Source organism: Mya arenaria, chromosome 2, assembly GCF_026914265.1.
Source record: "Mya arenaria isolate MELC-2E11 chromosome 2, ASM2691426v1".
Classification (NCBI taxonomy): domain Eukaryota; kingdom Metazoa; phylum Mollusca; class Bivalvia; order Myida; family Myidae; genus Mya; species Mya arenaria.
The window spans coordinates 10290387-10306786 of NC_069123.1; the positions used below are offsets into that span (position 1 = coordinate 10290387).

Sequence of the window (16400 nt, forward strand, 5' to 3'; positions counted from 1 at the left end):
ATATTTTTTTATGATGCATTTTTAAAAGGATGATAACAGCGACAGTGAAACATATAACTTATGAAAAGAATTACGGGTTTAATAGCCACACAGATCTAGTGTCTGAATGTTTCCACTTGCAGACTCAGTTTTACACAGATATTTCCTACAATGTCTGGTGTAAGCATTTTGAGTGGTGACAGAGGGGAGGGTGTGTCTACCTTTGAGTTCTCCATGCTAGACCAAGCTGTGCCCTACCCCTCTGCCATGGCTGGCCTGCCGACCTCAACACCAAACCCAGGCAAAGCAAGGAGGAAAAGCAGGAGGTCCTGGTTTGAAAATACACCCAAAGGTATAATATTATGTAAAATGAAAAAAAAATGTTTTGTTTCCAGGGGCGGATCCAGGAATCAACGTTAGAGGGGGCGTAGCTTAGGGGCGCAACCTTTTGACATGCACCCCTCCCTCTGAACCGAAAGTGTATGGCATAAACTGTTTGCATATGGATTGGAGGTTAAGCAATCAAGAAAAAATAGCAATTTGTAGTTGGAAATGATGCATTATGGGCATATTTTATTATTTTTTATCTCCTAAATTGACATAAAAAGTAAACTTTGACGATTTTAGAGGGGGCGCGCGCCGGATGCGCCCCCCTCTAAATCCGCTAGTGGTTTCTCATAACTCCATTCTGCCATGGTTTAAGAATAAGAGTTGTATTTCCTGGCACAAAGGATATTGGGTTAAATTGTGGGTATCAAAGAAATTCCATTAAGAATAAGGATTTGAATCTGACAGTTTGAACTCTGTTTAATAGGGAACAAAATGAATATCCGAATGTTAAAAAATTTCCCTAACATGCATCATTGTGGCTACTCTGATCCTTGCCATCACTTTTGGATTTTATCTCTGAAACAAAGAATTCAAGTGCCTCAACGGCTTAGAATTTGTCCATTTTTGAACAACAATGAAAAAATAAGAAATAAAACATGCCAACTCCACAAAGAACTTATTGACCATTTGAATATCCAAGCTTTTGAAGACTCACTTTTGGAAGTATTAGTGAGTAGTAAACTTACAAACTTTCTTTAATGGAAGCCCGGGTATCATTTCATCATCTAGAAATAAAAAGCCATAAAAATTAATGGTTGAGGTTTTGAACTTCTAAATATGTAATCTTATAATTTATACAAATTCAATATTTATTAAATTGTGTGACATTTAAAAGTGATTTTGTTTGAAACTCTTGAAGGATCTGAAACCAGAGTTCAAATATTTTAGTCATTAAAATGAATATATTATATAATTTTCTATGGTCTTTCTGATTTGGTGCATTAAACACTTTATGCATTTCAATTTGTTCAGTATATTATAAATGAACTGTAATGATTTAAAATTACAGGCTTTAAATTTGAGATAGCTGTGGACAAGTCAGAGTTACAAGAGCCAGTGAGACGTAAAAGTGAAAACATGGAAGTCTTGACCTTGACACACTTCACGGCTCCTCCAAGACTAGGGTTTGGCACGTTAAAACTTGGACAGGAGAGAATGTGCACTCTCATGTTGAGGAATCCCCATGACTATGAGCAGAGTGTGAAGGTGGAAAAAGTGCCGGAGAAAAAGAACTTTACTGTAAACTGTCGCGAAGTTGTGGTTGGGCCCAATGATTCATTCCCATTAGAGGTTTGTTGCTCATTCCCTTTGGCTGACATTGTTCACTTAGTTTTAAAAGTTATTTTGATTTGTTTTCATAAGAGAAACTTGGCCAAACCATATCATTGTCTCGGACCAAATATCTTAAACGTATTAGTTATATGTAGTGTTTGAAAATCGGACTATATTTGCTATCGATAATCGAATTGAATCGAACCAAGCACTTCGATTTACTATCGGACAATAATCGAAAGTTCATAATATCAGTAAGGAATACATTCTTTATACATAGTATCATCATGATCATTTAAATGGTTAAGCCTGGAATCAGTACGTGTGATGCTATAGTCATGCCTTTTGCAACAGTAAGTCAATGTCCATAACATTTTTCTGTCTTTAATAACTTAATATGGAAAAATATAAAAACACAACACATAATAATTGCACATCAATTGCAAAATGATGCACACCGCATCAAGTCAGTTAATTTATAGTTATCTTAGCATTTTATCCATGTAAAAGCATATTAAATATCTGTGAACCAGCTTAGCATTCATAACCAGTTATTAATATTTCATTAGAACATCTTAATTTCATGAAACTTTCACAAAGAAGGTAAATTAGTTAATTACAAACGATACCAAAAGAAGGTTTCAAAAACAGAATGCATCGGGCCAGGATCCTCGGTATTTGCAGGTAAGACCGGACCCACAACACCAAAGAGGTTATTGAATAAGGTTTTATGAAATATATAAAAAATTAAAAGCAATTTGTACCTTTGGGATAGTTTGTAAGTTTTTAAACAAAAGTGTTTACATTCACCGCAATTGTGTAAGAAAGTGACCGCCCTTGTTAAAATGAACTAAACGAGAATTTACCGGACATTTAAATTGACATTAAAGCGACTTTTACCACAAAACAAAACGTAGTTACCGGAAGTACCATTAGGGACATCGATTTTGGACAACCACTATCGATTGTCGCCGACATAGCACTGTCGGCGACGATTTATCGATTGTACTCGATAATAGTTTCATCACTAGTTATATGTATGCAACAATGATGATAAAGTTCAGGATTAATCAGGATGAAGTGCTTTCAATTTCAGAATGTGGTATATTTGTAAAGATATTGTTTAATGGTCATTTTGGATTAAAATAGTAAGAAATGCAATGAAAATTGAAACAACATATTTATAAGTTTGTTTTAAAAAAAACTCAACAGGGCTGTAAGCCCCATTTCCCAGCTGAAGACCTGTATCCCTCCTGCTAAAACTAAGTTTTCATGATCTGGTTGGGATTATTGGTCTGTTTTCATCTCTGAATCATTCAATGACTTTAGTCATGCAATAAATTTATAAATATCAGGCCAAATTAAAGTTATACTTATAATCAACAACAACTGCAGCTCACATAATGAATATGAATACTAACTTGTTACCTGGTTACAGATTAACTAGTTATCTATTATAATTAAATTTCAGTTCGACTGAAAATAGCAAAACATTGTATCTCCTCTCAGTTTAGGTATTTGGACCCTGTGGTTTTACTATCAGTCTTGAAATTTACATATTATTTCAAAATTAACATTCACTTTGTGCAAGATTATCATGATCATTATTTAATCCCTTGTTGTCTACAGATAACCTGGGTCCCCAAGGATGCAGGTGGATGTCGAGAGATGGTGTTGATGCAGATAGACAACAGCTATAGGCTACAGGCATATGTGTTTGGTACAGTGACCGAGCCACCAAAGAAAAAGAAAACTTCAGGAGTAGGTGTCTTACAATGCTCTTATTCATACCTGGTACTATTAAATGAGATTTTTTGGTGTGCAAGGCAAAATACAGTAATCCTAATCTTGCAAGACTGAAGAAAGTGCCAAACATATATGGTCATATATTTCTGTTCATGTTCTATGCAGTCACCACAATCAAGATTATGTAGCCCAAATTCAATATGTTAATATAAGTATGTAATTACTACCAACAACATATGTCTAATTACTCTGCATAATAATTATACTGTAGGAAAATATGCTAGTGAAACTTCATTATGCATGAGTACATGCATTCAATAATAACTTCGGATATTTCTGAATTGCCTGAGGTGTGTCTTAGATGTCCATTTGATTGTCTGGGTTTTGCCTTGTAAATTATTAGGGATGGCAACGAGTACTCGAGTACTTGATCAATCATCCGAGTACCAAATTACAACTCGAGTACTCGAAAAGTTTTTTTTATAGAATGCACCAAATACGCAATTTACAGGCGTAAGTATAAGATCTGGCGCATTTTCAAGAAGACAATTTACGATCCCTCTAATCCCCGCTGTGTACACAATTGTCCCTTTTAAATTAATTGACAGTTGTTGTGAGAGTTGCTAACTGTCAACAAAGGGCCCTGATTTGCAAATAGCACTGATGTCAATTACCGAAGTTCTGATAGCGGTACATCTCCTTCACAATTATATTGTTTACCAATTAGAAAGTTCACCAAACAATGAACATGACAAGCGAAATACGAGCAATGATTCCTGAAAGGGCGTATTTTTGCAATGATTATCACAATTGATTGGTGGATATCTTAATTCAGGAATAATGCCTATTAATGAGGTGAACAACAATATTTCAGTAAGATCCGAGTTTTACTTTCCATTTATATTGTATTTACATATGTATGTATGTATAAAATGAAATGAAAAGGACAAATTTGAAAAAAACATGAATCAACATTTGTTTTCTTTTTATGGATTTTGCATACATACTGACAGTCTTATTTAGAGATGGAAATGGCCAATATTACGACCATCGCAAAAAGCCATGAACGATACATGAATGCCCAAACTTGTCTTTCCCGAAAAACCAATTCAAATTATCTGCGTAATGGAGTACCGATTTTACTACTCCTTACAATCCCTATTAATTATTAATGAGTTTGAAGGTTCTGCAGTAAATTTTCCCAGGAGTTATACGTTATGCATAGACTGGTTACAGAGGATGAAATTTATTTTTAACATAAATATAACAAAAGCATTATTTTTTTAAACCAGGATGGTTTTGGGCTTTTACTCATTTAGACAACTTCTCAACCTTAACCATATGAGTCTGAGTTTTGGACTTTCTTTTCCAGAAGCGAACAGGTCTTCTAGCCTCCAAGGCATCCAGGCCTTTCTCTGTGATTCAAACATCGAGTCTAGCAAACATCGACCACGCGTACAGTCCTGAGAAGAAACCAACAAGACCTGGTTCTAGAGGTGCTCCACATACACAAGACAGTAGAGCAAGAAAGCCCGCGGTTACAGTAGGTGTGAAAGGGGTTGGCCAAAACTCTAAGCCTGGGAGGAAATCAGTAGGGAAAAAGTCTGAGGAAGGTCGAAGACGATCAAGTCGAAACAGTGGTCAGTTTCGAGAAAGTGAGACTGTTGATGACAATGATGAAAATGTTGATCCAGTTGAAGTTGAAAGGCCTGTAAAGAGATCATCTGGAGAAGGGCCTCAAGGTACTGTTACAAAATCCAAACCAGGCAGCGTGGTACCTCGCAAAAAAATGAGACGTTCCAATACATACTCCAATGTCTCAGGAAACCTTGGCCTTGTGGTACCAATTATTCACAATGATCAAGTGCTGGGGCTTAAAGACACAAGTCTAATTAATATTGATGACTGTAATATTAGTGGTATACAAGTGTTAGAGCAGAGTCACGACCGTTTGAATGCTGAACCAAGCTTTTTAGAAACAACGGTGGAACCTAAAAGCAACTGCCCAAATCCAAGTTTTATTAAAAAGATTGAAACAAAATCTGACAACACTGTGGCATATTCTGCTCCTAAATTGAGATCAAATTCAATGGAGAATAAACAAGATGAGATCAAATTGGATGAAAGGGAAGATCCAAGCTTTTTGGTTCCAACCAAAAATGTATTGACCCAGAAGCACCTGAATGACAGTTTGCAGGATAGTCTTGAGATGGAGGGTAATCAGGAGAATGTCAGTCCTGCTGATGAGCCAAGCTTTCTTAAACCTGAAGTCAGGAGTCAAAACATTCGCAGAAAGTCCTTACGAAGAAGTGGAAGGTTTGATTCATCAGAGGAGCCAACTGGGGTCCGTCTGCTTCGTAGTGTGAAACGTAACAGTTCTAGACCCGTGGACAATGATGGGCACATTGTTAAAGCTAAAAAGCGCAGATCATCGTCAGAAGGCAGTGCTGTTTTAAAGCAGCTGAAGAATTTGAAGTCATTTATTCATAATAAGAGCTTGGAGATTGAGAGCAGCGGGAATGAGTCTGGACTGGCCGAAAGACTCGAGTCTGAAGTAGCAAAATGTGTAGAGAGAAGAGAGACATTTGTTAAAACAAGAACCTCACCTAGGTTTTCTATGCCTGCAGCTGAAAGTTTCAGAAGGGGGACTTTTGTGACGGGCTCTGAAAAGTTGAAAATGTTGGACGAACAAGCGCCATCCGAAGCAAGTCCTAGAAGAACTACTTTTACAGTTATAAAAGGTGGGAATAAGAAATCTAACATGGCTGGAGAAAAGAAGCTTGAAAGTAAACTTGTTGAAGAAGATGAACAAACTGAAAATGATGCTTTGCATAAGATTGATGAGGCCCTTAAAGCTAACGTAAATAGTTCTGAGAATCCTGATGCTGATAGAAGACCGAAAATGGAGAGAATGTATTCAGCTGATAGTTTAGAGAATGAAGATTCATTGGAAGAGAAGTTTGGATCTCCAAACAAAATTCTGGCTGCTCCTACTGAGGAATTTTCACGCAGGGCTACTCTGACAGTAACAAAGTCCCGCCCCTCAGATGCCCTGCTAAACCACCACATTCATAATGGTGGGGTCCATACATCACTGTTTAAACCAGACTGCATCCAAGAGGAGTTGGCTGCTTCGGATAAAACTGATGGAAATAGGTCATCCCAAAACAGCACCTTTGAAGTATCAGCCGACAAGAGCATATTGCTTAAAGATGCTAACTTTCAGGCTACACCCAACCATTTGCCTACCAGTCCCAATCCTAACCACTCTAGGCGATCAACGCATGTTGTCTACCAACCAAAGGTCCTCAACCTGAGTTGTGTGGCTGGAAAACAGTTATTTAGTGTTGATGATGAGCCAAGCTTTCTTCAGGCTAATTCTGACAAAGAAAAACATGCAGTCATGGAGCCCAGCTTTTTGGAAGAAAAGAAAGAGAGCTGTGAAAGAATTCCAGCAGAAAAGACACTAGATGAGCATGTTGATGATAACATAACTCAAGAGAGCGAATCCAATGAGTTGGATAAATTAGATAAAGTGGTGACACAAAAAGAAGAAAAACCGGATATATCTGAAAATGACCTAGCTGTTGAAAACAGTCTTCATGTTAGCCAGCTTGGTGATCCTAATATGCCAAATGAGGATGATGAACATGGTGATGTCTTTTCGCCACCAAGTGCAAATACAAGACGAAGAACACTGTCTGCCCGGCGTTCTGTAGGTGCTCAGTCAGTGCATAACCTCAGTATGGAGGAGATCAAAGATAAATTCACTGCAGTGGATAAAGCTAATTCTGAAGTCTTTGAATCAAAGAAAACTGCAACAGATGCAGAGGTTGAAGCAGAAGGTGGGCTTTTTTTCATACCAATGAATGATAGCGGACCAAAACAAGAAGCACCTGCTAGAAAACCTAATGTTAAGCCTGATCCTAAGAGATTCCTGAAGAAGCGCAGTAACCCCGTGGCACAAGAGGTTGATGTGAGAACCAAGCGTGTGTGCTCAGAGTCTTCTGCACCCCTAAGGAGTTCAGTATCAGCTAGACCAGTTCCTAAGTCTACGCTATCGGCTACTAGGAATGTCACTTCTACAGGCAGTTCCGGGACATCAGGGCTTGTCTCAAAGGCTAACACAACCAGAGTGGTGTCAAGAGGGCCAATCAAATCTTCAGGTAGCATATACATGATACAGTTGCAACTTTTTCTTCCTATGTGATTTTAAATCATTCTGCCTAACTCTGTAAGAGTATAACAGAGTCATATTTATTTGATATTTAAGGAGCACACTAAAAAAGGTCAATTGAGACATGCAATTTTTAAAAAATTAAAATGCAATATGAAGTTGGACTCATTTGACTTACTGAATTAATGAATGTAACAAAACAAAAACATATGATTTGTGTACAGTCGTATAAAACAGCTTAATTAAATAATAATTGGAGTTTTCAACTAATAGATACTTGATAAACATATTCCCATGTTAAAAATATGCCAAAGTATCACTTATATTTTTTATCTGTACCTGTTTTATTAACAACTAGCAGCTTTTTAATAGAGTTATCAGGATTATTATTGACTGTATATTTTAAAATCATTTTTTCAGGCAATTCTGGTGCTGGCAGACAACCAATGAAACCAAGGCTGGCAGCCTCAAAGGGTCTGTCACAGTCAGTGCTCATTCTGTCAAAGAAAACGAAGTCAGGTATGATTGTTACTCATTATAGCATTTAAAATGTTATTTTACATTAATACATGTATGCGATAATGAAATAATACATGGGTTGAAAACATATTGGGTGTTAGGCAGGTTTTGAGAAAAAAAGCAGGGTGATGCAAAAAGGGACAGGGTGCTGAGGGGAAAAGGGCACAGTGTATCGGGCTGTGAAGAACTTGATATTTATAAATTTGACAGAAAATGTTAGAAATGTGTTAAGGGCTATTCCAGTCAAACATATAACCCATGGGGGGGAGGCAATTATTTAAATAGTATATGGGTGGGTGTCTTTTTTCGCTCATTTGGACCCCAAAAGAGCGAAATTTCTTCTGAAGGGGGTTGGTATAGTTTAAAAGTGCCTTCCCCCCAGGGATTATATGTTTAAATGGAAGAAGTTTTAATTTTCAACCACAAGATACACATGTATAATAAATTCGTATATATTTATAATAGCATGTGATTATCAAGAGCATTCAATTCTCAAGGGTGCTCATGCTGGTCTCCATGAGGGCAGAAGTGTGCTTTCAAAAAGGGCAGGGTGCATCACCCTTCCATACATCTATCTTAAACCCAGTCATAAAATCAGTCCAACTAAAATACATTTATGGCCTTAATTTTTTTTGTATGACATGAGGTTGCTATTTCAAGATTTGTACCTTATTTCAGTCATCCCAAAGCACCCCCTAGCTTTTGCGGCCAAGAACATGTATTATGATGAGCGTTGGATGGAGAAACAGGAACGAGGCTTCGTTAACTGGCTCAACTTCATCCTGACCCCCGCAGATGAGGTTCAGGGGAGTGATGTCAAGGTCAAAGGTAGGGTTCATAATGCCTTACTCTGTCTTGGAATTTATAAAGAACTACTGGAAATTAATTAATTAGGGCTTTGCCACTTGGCTATTTAGTTTACTTGTATTCAATAAGGTAATTGTTTTTATTCCAATAGAAAATTATTTAGCCCAATACTTTGGATTTGAAAATTGAATAAAAGAAAAATCAGTCATATCATTGTTTGAAAATGAATTACCTCATTCTTGTCTAAATCACGTTTCTTTGATTTCAGTATTCATATTGATACTTAATTTTGGGGGGTTTGAAAGCCCTCTTGGACACGCTTGTGTACTGTTTACATGTTTGCACTTGAGTGATTGACATATCTGTATGTATACCTCCTCATATTATTGTAGTTGATGCGGGCAAGCTGACTCTTGAACTGGAAAAGGGGCGTGGCAAGCTGGCTCCAACCAATGAGATATTGTCGTTTCGAACATACTCTGCCCATCGCAAGCTAAACAGACTTCGCAAGTCAGCATGTAGGCTGTTCCAGTCCGATGCTATAAGACAGGTACGTTAATTTCTCATTAAAATGTGATGCAAAAGAGAATATTAAAATGTTGCTTTTGTAACTAAAATGTTACAGATAAACAGTATGTCCAAAAACTTATTAGGCAAGTGTTCCTTGAATTCGTTGTATCATCTCAAAGAGTTCTGATGTGAAGAATGGCTCAAGTAGAAATGTACAGTGCCTGTCCAGTTGATATTTCATTGGAATGGAACAGTTTCAGACTGAAATTTCTTTACATGTAACAAAATAATTAAGTTAAATAATAAGCTGGAGCCAATCAATATCTGCTGGACATTGTAGTCTCCTACAATAAATATTTTAACCATAAATTTGGTCTTCCATTTCTCCATGTTATGCTATCCGCAAGTAAGAGCATGAGGTTGCTGGTATGCTTAATGCAAAAACGAGAAAATCAACCTCGGGCAAAATCTCTACTCGACATGCTGGTCTGATGATTACAGTTATACCATTTCCTCCATAGGTTATCCACAAGCTAGAGCGTGAGGTCGAGAGCCGACGGCTTCTGATATTCAAAACAAGATAAACCACGCCAACGTTGAGTAAACATCTACTGGACATGCTTTTCAGATAATATATATTACAGATTCACCATTTCTTCTACAGGTTATCCACAAGCTAGAGCGTGAGGTTGAGAGCCGACGCCTTCTTGTTCGCAAGGACAAAATGATCCATGCGGACCTTGGAGCTAAACAACGTCTACTGGACATGCTGCTCTCGTACAATCCCCTCTGGCTCAGAGTGGGACTTGAGGTGAAAGAGGAAATCATTGTTTTATCAAGAAATGGTAAAATGTATTTACTGGGATATATTGGAGTTTTTTGTGTCACCTTGTCTCAGCTAAGATGAATCAAAGATTTAATACTGAATAACAACAATGTAAAAAAAATTTTTGGAAGTATATTGATATATACCATGGTCATTCATTACAAAATTTATAAAACTTGATTACTTAACACGATTAAAACTTGGCAAGTCTGATTGTTTAGAATATATTTTTTAGATAACTGTTTCTAATTACCACTTAAGTAATATTGTTTGTGTATCGCAAAAGTGTCATTATCTGACAGTAAATATTGATCAACAAATATTGTTCCTTCTACAGACCATCTATGGAGAGGTGGTTCCTCTACAGAGCAACTCTGACGTGTATGGACTGTCCCGGTTTATCATCACACGGCTACTGACGAGCCCGGATATCGCCCAGGAATACTCCCATCCAACTGTTCCACATCTGTACAGAGATGGTAGGTCATTATGAAACTTCGAGCTAACAAAATCACAAAAAAAAACTGATGTTGAATCTAAATCTGAATCTTAACTCATTTGACTACATAATGTCATAATGTCAAAACCAATAAAAAATCTCATGTTTTTGCTTTTTTTAAAGACATTTTTCTTGTAAAGAAGGTGCTGATAATTTAAAAAAACAGTTATTCCAGAAAAATTGATCAAAAACAATGAGTTGTACTCAGTTTAATTTTTTGCTGTACAATATTTTTCTTTGAAATCTTGACTGAAGGTTTTTAATGAGAACATTTTCTATGAGAGAATCTCGTTTATATAAATATACATAAGGCAGGGGAAACAACTTTTCTTCCAATGAAATTGCATGATACAATTAAAAACATAAGTATGAGTGTCTGTGCATACTTGTGGAACAAATAAAAACTACCACATCAATTATTCATGACTACCAGATTACTAGTGAAGTTGCCACGCACAGTACACAAAGAAGCATAGGGCAGTAGTGTATCGGGGGTATCCGACAATGCTAATTTGTCAATACAGTCCCCACTATGTATAATCCCTTTATCCAGGTTACGGAGAGGCGAGTGCCCAGCACACCTTGAAGAAGTTCCTGATGCTTGTGTACTTCCTGGACCAAGCCAAACTACAGCGTATCATTGACCACAACCCCTGTCTCTTTTGCAAAGATTCAGAATACAAGGTTAGTACTATTGTTAGCTTTAGCAATGTATATCACGCCTCAAACATGAATGACACAACACCATTGGTCAAGGACTGGTCTTGCGTTGACCCCATATTTTTCTATATTTGGTCACTTATCTTTATATCATACCAAAATGGCTTCTATTTTCTGATTCTGATTAATAAATGAAATATTTTCCATAAATTGATAACCAATGTTAACAGGTTGTCGACGTGATATATATGTATGTTACTGGGTTAGAAAGTGACCTGATTTTATCATAATTTTTTTATGAGTGTTACATGAAAAAACATTAAATGAATATTCACTGAAATCCCAATAAACCCATCTGTTTTCCTTGAAACAGGCCAGCAGGGACTTGCTACTCCAAATGTCTCGTGACTTTCTGTCTGGTGAGGGTGACATCAACCGCCATCTTGGTTACCTTGGTTACAAGGTCATGTACACACAGACAGCCCTCGATGAATTTGATTTCGCTGTCAAGAAACTGGCGATTGATCTCCGAGATGGGGTCAGACTCACGTAGGTGTTCTAAGGCTTGTTTGCTGATTAAATTTAAGACATGTTTAGAGTTGCAGATAAGGTGCATTACTAAATTGTGAAAAGCACATTAAAAATTATGAAAAACTCAATGGTTTTGAACCTTTGCATAACAAAACACTTTAATAGTAAAAAAATCTGTCTAAACCGAATGTCTTGCAAATTAGTGCTTGCAAGTCGAGTAAGATACAAAGGGACAGACATTATTCTTGCAGTCGTGTGGTTGAGATGCTATGTGGGCGGACGGACCTAAGCGTCCAGCTGAGAATGCCCGCCATCAGTCGACTACAGAAGGTCCATAACATCAAGCTGGTGTTTAAGGCTCTCACTGACCAAAACATTGACCCAGGTAACATATCTAATTTATTTATAAAAAAGGAATACCTTCTGGGATGAGATTTTGGTGTTCTTTTTAAAGCAGGGATGATAGAATTTGGGACTAACTCTGAAAACAGTATTGATAGCTTTTAGCTTCAGACAATAGTGTCAGTGCCTTTTTACTGGACATTACACTACAAACAGTATCTTGAAATTAAAATAAATGGTTTTGAAAAGAAGTTCAACTTGGGTCTTAGCCCTTTAACCCTGCTTCTGGCCCCTGAAACTCTCCGACTCTAAACTAAATTTTCAGAAGATTGATTTTCGGTCTTTTCCTTTTTAGCGGGGAAAAAATGATACTTGGGCGTTAGGAATTTAACTCAAAGTATAGATCCTTTACCTTATAGCATTTAGTTGGGAAATGCACAATTTTAGCACTTTACTTTATGATAAAAGCACATTATCCAGTCATCGAAATTAGACTTTGGCTGAACAAGCCCGAATTCAGACACTAGAAGTTGTATCAACATCCTTAACAAGCTTTGCTACATAAAATCCAGAATTTGAGTAAGCCCGGAGAGCATTTTACTAGTGCAGGGGTTGCAGGCTTGTTCTAATCTAGACCACTGATCATCTGCCATATGCTTACCATTATGATCTTGCAAGTCATGTAGCTATGAACTCATCATTAACCGTATTTATCTCTTGGCAAATCAACCCCAACATATCGTTGAGGGTCAACAAGAAAGACCATAGCCCTAATTTGGGCCATAATCCCCTCTACAAAGTGACTGTGCTCATGAACAACAAGTTAAGGTAGGAAATATTACTATTTCATGTGATTTTTATTATTTTTTACTTCCAGGCAAGTCAACCCCAGCAGATATTGTCGAGGGCCACCGGGAGAAGACCCTGGCCCTACTATGGGCTATTATCCTGCATTACCAAGTGGCTGTGCTCATCAATGAAGAGCAGCTCAAAGAGGAGGTGCGGCTGTTGGAGCGTAGTCTCGCTGTGAGACAACGACTCTCCAGGCTAGCCGCTCTTAAGCCAGGTAAGCAATGGCTTCAGGTATGTAAGAACTGTCCTAGACTCCACGTTCTTATACAACTGCTAGTGCTTCCATTGAAAAAATAGCATGTTTTGAAATGTTGAAAATTTAACTCAAACAGCCATCTGTTTGAATCAATACTCTATAGGTAAATAAATTGTCTAGAGCTGCCTGTTTTAGTCTACCAAGGTATGATAATATTCATGATTAAACTTGAAATCAGGATTGAGATCTATTTTAGACTATCGAAGATTTGTTAAGTTGGCATTTGCATTAAATAAGTAAGACATATCTTGAAAGAAATACAAATGCCTTTTATTTTTTTCTCTCAATGATTCTAGGTCCCTTAACCCTGACTTTGGGACTGAATCCCTCATACTCTAACTAGTTATTCAGGATTAGGAATTTCAGTTTGTTAAAATCAAAGGTGCCCAATTAGAAACAGTCTGAAGTTCACACTCAAGTGGAAAAACTGCAAATCTAGATTTTTTTGTAGCGTTCTTTCTAGTTGAGTTTTTATGACAACATTTGATGAATTTTATTACTATTTGAGAATGTAAAACTACTCACATTTATTTTTGTTAAACAAACAGATAAAGATGTTTCTTGGTTATTCAAGAAGATTGCTAGTCTGAGTGTAGATTCCGACGTTTCCTGTCAACTGGACATGCTCTATAATCTTGTGCTAGTCTGAGAGTAGATTCCGACGTTTCCTGTCAACTGGACATGCTCTATAATCTTGTGCTAGTCTGAGTGTAGATTCCGACGTTTCCTGTCAACTGGACATGCTCTATAATCTTGTGCTAGTCTGAGTGTAGATTCCGACGTTTCCTGTCAACTGGACATGCTCTATAATCTTGTGCTAGTCTGAGTGGAGATTCCGACGTTTCCTGTCAACTGGACATGCTCTATAATCTTGTGCTAGTCTGAGTGGAGATTCCGACGTTTCCTGTCAACTGGACATGCTCTATAATCTTGTGCTAGTCTGAGTGGAGATTCCGACGTTTCCTGTCAACTGGACATGCTCTATAATCTTGTGCTAGTCTGAGTGGAGATTCCGACGTTTCCTGTCAACTGGACATGCTCTATAATCTTGTGCTAGTCTGAGTGTAGATTCCGACGTTTCCTGTCAACTGGACATGCTCTATAATCTTGTGCTTGTCTGAGTGTAGATTCCGACGTTTCCTGTCAACTGGACATGCTCTATAATCTTGTGCTAGTCTGAGTGTAGATTCCGACGTTTCCTGTCAACTGGACATGCTCTATAATCTTGTGCTTGTCTGAGTGTAGATTCCGACGTTTCCTGTCAACTGGACATGCTCTATAATCTTGTGCTTGTCTGAGTGTAGATTCCGACGTTTCCTGTCAACTGGACATGCTCTATAATCTTGTGCTAGTCTGAGTGTAGATTCCGACGTTTCCTGTCAACTGGACATGCTCTATAATCTTGTGCTTGTCTGAGTGTAGATTCCGACGTTTCCTGTCAACTGGACATGCTCTATAATCTTGTGCTTGTCTGAGTGTAGATTCCGACGTTTCCTGTCAACTGGACATGCTCTATAATCTTGTGCTTGTCTGAGTGTAGATTCCGACGTTTCCTGTCAACTGGACATGCTCTATAATCTTGTGCTTGTCTGAGTGTAGATTCCGACGTTTCCTGTCAACTGGACATGCTCTATAATCTTGTGCTTGTCTGAGTGGAGATTCCGACGTTTCCTGTCAACTGGACATGCTCTATAATCTTGTGCTGGTCTGAGTGGAGATTCCGACGTTTCCTGTCAACTGGACATGCTCTATAATCTTGTGCTTGTCTGAGTGGAGATTCCGACGTTTCCTGTCAACTGAACATGCTCTATAATCTTGTGCTAGTCTGAGTGGAGATTCCGACGTTTCCGGTCAACTGGACATGCTCTATAATCTTGTGCTAGTCTGAGTGGAGATTCCGACGTTTCCTGTCAACTGGACATGCTCTATAATCTTGTGCTAGTCTGAGTGGAGATTCCGACGTTTCCTGTCAACTGGACATGCTCTATAATCTTGTGCTAGTCTGAGTGTAGATTCCGACGTTTCCTGTCAACTGGACATGCTCTATAATCTTGTGCTTGTCTGAGTGTAGATTCCGACGTTTCCTGTCAACTGGACATGCTCTATAATCTTGTGCTTGTCTGAGTGTAGATTCCGACGTTTCCTGTCAACTGGACATGCTCTATAATCTTGTGCTTGTCTGAGTGTAGATTCCGACGTTTCCTGTCAACTGGACATGCTCTATAATCTTGTGCTAGTCTGAGTGTAGATTCCGACGTTTCCTGTCAACTGGACATGCTCTATAATCTTGTGCTTGTCTGAGTGTTGATTCCGACGTTTCCTGTCAACTGGACATGCTCTATAATCTTGTGCTTGTCTGAGTGTAGATTCCGACGTTTCCTGTCAACTGGACATGCTCTATAATCTTGTGCTTGTCTGAGTGTAGATTCCGACGTTTCCTGTCAACTGGACATGCTCTATAATCTTGTGCTTGTCTGAGTGTAGATTCCGACGTTTCCTGTCAACTGGACATGCTCTATAATCTTGTGCTTGTCTGAGTGGAGATTCCGACGTTTCCTGTCAACTGGACATGCTCTATAATCTTGTGCTGGTCTGAGTGGAGATTCCGACGTTTCCTGTCAACTGGACATGCTCTATAATCTTGTGCTTGTCTGAGTGGAGATTCCGACGTTTCCTGTCAACTGGACATGCTCTATAATCTTGTGCTAGTCTGAGTGGAGATTCCGACGTTTCCTGTCAACTGGACATGCTCTATAATCTTGTGCTAGTCTGAGTGGAGATTCCGACGTTTCCTGTCAACTGGACATGCTCTATAATCTTGTGCTAGTCTGAGTGTAGATTCCGACGTTTCCTGTCAACTGGACATGCTCTATAATCTTGTGCTTGTCTGAGTGTAGATTCCGACGTTTCCTGTCAACTGGACATGCTCTATAATCTTGTGCTTGTCTGAGTGTAGATTCCGACGTTTCCTGTCAACTGGACATGCTCTATAATCTTGTGCTTGTCTGAGTGTAGATTCCGACGTTTCCTGTCA

At 38.2% G+C, this 16400-nt stretch overlaps 1 protein-coding gene across 1 annotated transcript in view; it reads left to right on the top strand.

The window, feature by feature from the left end:
• Positions 1-16400, top strand: part of LOC128217900 (abnormal spindle-like microcephaly-associated protein homolog) — a 29391-nt gene that overhangs the window by 238 nt on the left and 12753 nt on the right. Inside the window, exons 2-14 of the mRNA XM_052925354.1 lie at positions 123-331; positions 1379-1659; positions 3271-3402; positions 4760-7553; positions 7985-8083; positions 8762-8911; positions 9283-9440; positions 10065-10211; positions 10564-10705; positions 11279-11409; positions 11759-11934; positions 12168-12301; positions 13136-13324. Of these exons, the coding sequence (XP_052781314.1) occupies positions 151-331; positions 1379-1659; positions 3271-3402; positions 4760-7553; positions 7985-8083; positions 8762-8911; positions 9283-9440; positions 10065-10211; positions 10564-10705; positions 11279-11409; positions 11759-11934; positions 12168-12301; positions 13136-13324 (4714 nt within the window). The 5' untranslated portion in view covers positions 123-150. The remainder of the gene's footprint in view (positions 1-122; positions 332-1378; positions 1660-3270; positions 3403-4759; positions 7554-7984; positions 8084-8761; positions 8912-9282; positions 9441-10064; positions 10212-10563; positions 10706-11278; positions 11410-11758; positions 11935-12167; positions 12302-13135; positions 13325-16400) is intronic.